At 58.2% G+C, this 3,219-nt stretch overlaps 1 protein-coding gene across 2 annotated transcripts; it reads right to left on the bottom strand.

Moving 5' to 3' along the window:
• Positions 1 to 44: 44 nt before the first annotated feature.
• CD93 (CD93 molecule) lies at positions 45 to 2,342 on the bottom strand. Of its 2 annotated transcripts, XM_023518393.1 has the most exons (2): positions 410 to 2,342; positions 45 to 276 (listed from the first exon to the last, which is right to left on the bottom strand). In XM_023518393.1, the coding sequence occupies exons 1-2, from the start codon at positions 2,076 to 2,078 to the stop codon at positions 98 to 100; spliced, it is 1,848 nt and encodes a 615-aa protein (XP_023374161.1). In that variant the 5' UTR covers positions 2,079 to 2,342; the 3' UTR covers positions 45 to 97. The 2 variants fall into 2 exon arrangements, with proteins under 2 accessions (XP_023374161.1, XP_023374160.1); XM_023518392.1 differs by having other exon boundaries at positions 103 to 2,342.
• Positions 2,343 to 3,219: the final 877 nt, after the last annotated feature.

Genomic DNA, 3,219 nt, shown 5'->3' on the forward strand with positions numbered 1-3,219 from the left:
TGCAGTGCAGCGACCTGCACTTCCAGGGTTGGCATCTGTCATGTGTCACCTATGGGGACCCTGTGCCTGCTCCTGCTCCTGGCCTCTGCCTTTCATGCTATGGCCACGCCTCCCCCACCCTGTGCCTTCCCTTCTCCTCTTTCCCGGGTCCTGGGGCCCCTTTACCTGTACTGGTTCTCTGTGGCCCTGCTCTCTGCCCGCTCTGAAGCCCAGGAGTAACTGTCTGCTGCGTTTGAGGGCATCTTCTCCTTCTTCTCCGCCTGCTTAGCTCTCCGCCTGCGACAGACCAGAAGCCCTAGCGCCAGAGCCAGCAGGAGCAGGATGGCCACCACAGTGCCCAGGATGTAGAACAAAAGCAGCTTCTGTCCGTCAGTGCCATCATCACTTTGTGTGGCCACCGAATCCCTACCTGCAGACTCACGGTGACCAGTGGCAGCTGTGGGCTGGTGGGTGCCAGGATTCACTCGGACCTCAGGGGCCCCACTGGGGGCCAGCGTCTCAGGCAGGGCAGAGGTGATGGGCGTGCTGGATGGGGGCTTCCTGGAGGCAGGCACTGCTTCAAAGCTTGTCTCAGGGCCCCTGGTGGGACTGAGTGTAGTAGCAGAGGGCATGGGTCTCCGCTCTCTCTTTCCATTGTCCTCCTCTTGGGGAGCCCCAGCCAGTGGGACCAGAGACACAGGGGCTATGATGCAGGAGACCCCATCGGGGGCCAGCTCCATGCCTGGCAGGCAGCCACAGCTGAAGGAGCCCTGTGTGTTGAAGCAGAGGTTGTCACAGAGGCTGTCCCCAGGGCCGGCACACTCGTCCACATCCTGGCACTGCGTGCCATCCTCCCCAGCCAGCACATAGCCCTCCTCACAGGAGCAATGGAACGAGCCATCAGTGTTGGTACAGCGCTGAGTGCAGGGTGAACGGCCAAGGGCACACTCATCCACATCCTGGCAGGCACCTTCCCCAGGGCTGCTGGGCTCGTAGCCCACCCAGCACTCACATCGGAAGCTCCCATGGGTGTTGACACAGGCCTGGACACAGGGGCTGTCTTGACACTCATCCACATCCACACAGCCCAACTGACTCTCGTCCACTTGGAAACCTTGGGGACAGTGGCATGTGTAGTTTGTCCCATGAGGTGCAGAGACACATGTGGCCTCTCCGATGCATGGGCTGGAGCTGCAAGGGTTCCGAGAGGCACAGGTCACCAGGTCATCCAGCAGCCGGAAGCCCGGCAGGCAGCCACAGCGGAAGGAGCCGTCCCCGCCCTCGAAGCAGGCCTGCTGGCAGCCCCCGTTGTTGAAGTTGCAGCCATAGTCGGGGCTGACACAAAGGGGACCCGAGCTGTTCCACTCAAACACGTTGGGCTCCTTCTCCTTGCACAGGAAATAATGGCTGGTACTCTCATTCCCGTCCCCACAGGCCACACTGGCCATAGAGGCAAAGGGCACAGCGTCCAGGGAGGAGCTGGTGGCCTGAAAGGGAGTGGAATAGGTCACCTTGCCTGGGCCCCCCAGAGCCAGGGGTCGGCACATGCCTTTGAAGCTGAACTTGCACACGAAACCCTCGATGTTACTTCCGGGAGAGACAGGGTTCCCACAGGGGCCTTCAGACCACTTAGGGAGGCGGCTGGTGGTGGGTGTCAGGGACAGGTCCAGCAGCAGGGACACACAGCGCTTGGAGATGCATGAGTTGCGGGCCTCCTTGTGCCAGTTGGTGTAGAGCGTGTCCTCCCCGCCACCCACCCAGCTGAAGCCCTTCAGCGGCAGCCTGGGGTCCTGGCATTTGCCCTTCTCTCGCTGGAGCCCAATCCAGAACTTGCCCATCCTCGCAGCCAGGGATGCCTGCAGGCTCAGGAGCTGGGCCAGGGTTCGCTGAACATGCCCGGCCTCCTCCTCGCTCTTCACTGTGGTCAGCTTGCCCCCGTTCTTGCTGCAGTGCTGCTGGGCCTCATCTGCGCTCAGCTTGCCCCAGTGGGCTGTGTAGCAGGCGGTGTCTGCGCACACCACAGCCTCCATGGCGGCCCCAGCTGTGGCCCAGGGCTGACCCAGCAGCAGCAGCAGCAGCAGGTGGGTGGAGGTGGCCATTCTGCTGCCCCCTCAATGAAGGTGATAAGCCCCTCAGTGATGGCAGTGACTGAGCTTCTATCTGTGCTCCCAGCTGTGCCCTGAGGGGAGCTGAGGGCTGAGCTGCCGCTGCTCTGGCAGAAAGGAGGACACAAAGGCTCGGGCTGTTCACGTCCCCTGACCCAAGGCGTATCCTGTGCGGCTGTGCTTCTTGTATCTTACCGGATACCGGGGCTTCCTGCCATGAATAGTTTTCTGACTCCTGTTGCCTTCATCACAGTTTTGTTGTTCATAAAAGGAGCCAGGCAGCTTTGCTAAGTTCCAGGCTCAGCGCTGTGGAAATCAGAGGCATGGGGGATGACGGGACAGCTCCGAAACACCACCAGTTCTCCATCCGGCCGGAGGAACCTTAGTGGCACAGCTCTGGTTCCTCTTTGTTTTACAAACAACCAGAAGGCACAAAAGAATTCTGAGTCTTAAGACACCAATGGATGGCTGTAATTTTCAGCCTTTTTTAGAAGTGAACGGGATTTTTCCTTAGCCTATTTCATGTTTCCTTGTTGGCTTTGGGAGTCTTTTTCTTTTACGAACTTTTTTTCTTCATCATGAACTTTAAATAGATAGTCAGTTTTTAAATAGGAACTGGGCCATGGGAATGTCTGGGTTTCTAACACAATGCCAAGCTCTTTGAGAAATTAAACTAAATTGGGTGAAATTTGGCAGTTTTCAGGGTTTCAGAGCGTAAACATTGCATTGTGAAGTGGCAGAGTCACAAAAAAAGCATCCAAAAGAAAAGAAAATGAAAATGTCTCTGGCCTCATGATCCTGGGCTTACAGGCCTGCCTCCCTTGACCCCGGATGACAGGGACAGGCCAGAGCTCTGGACAGGGAACAGGAATCAAAGCCCCCACAGGCCTCCCAGGACACCACAACTCATCAAAAGCCTTCAAATCAGAGGATTCCTTTCCTGCAGCCACAGACATTTGCTCTTCAGGGCTGCCTTTGGTTGGGGGCCTTCAGAAGGGGACCCTGAGCTGAGGATTTAGGAGGGGAAGTGGAACAGGTGAGGGAGCTGGCCCAGGAGGACTTGCAGAGAAGACGACCCAGGGCTGCTGCAGTGGGGGCCACCCCCACGGCGCTGCAGCAGGGAATCACCCCTCAG

This window comes from Otolemur garnettii, unplaced genomic scaffold (assembly GCF_000181295.1).
Source record: "Otolemur garnettii isolate 467f Iridium unplaced genomic scaffold, OtoGar3 scaffold00136, whole genome shotgun sequence".
NCBI lineage: Eukaryota > Metazoa > Chordata > Mammalia > Primates > Galagidae > Otolemur > Otolemur garnettii.

Excerpts from the sequence above, each read along its gene's own strand:
- CD93 (XM_023518392.1), bottom strand. The coding sequence starts at position 2,078 with ATGGCCACCTCCACCCACCTGCTGCTGCTGCTGCTGCTGGGTCAGCCC.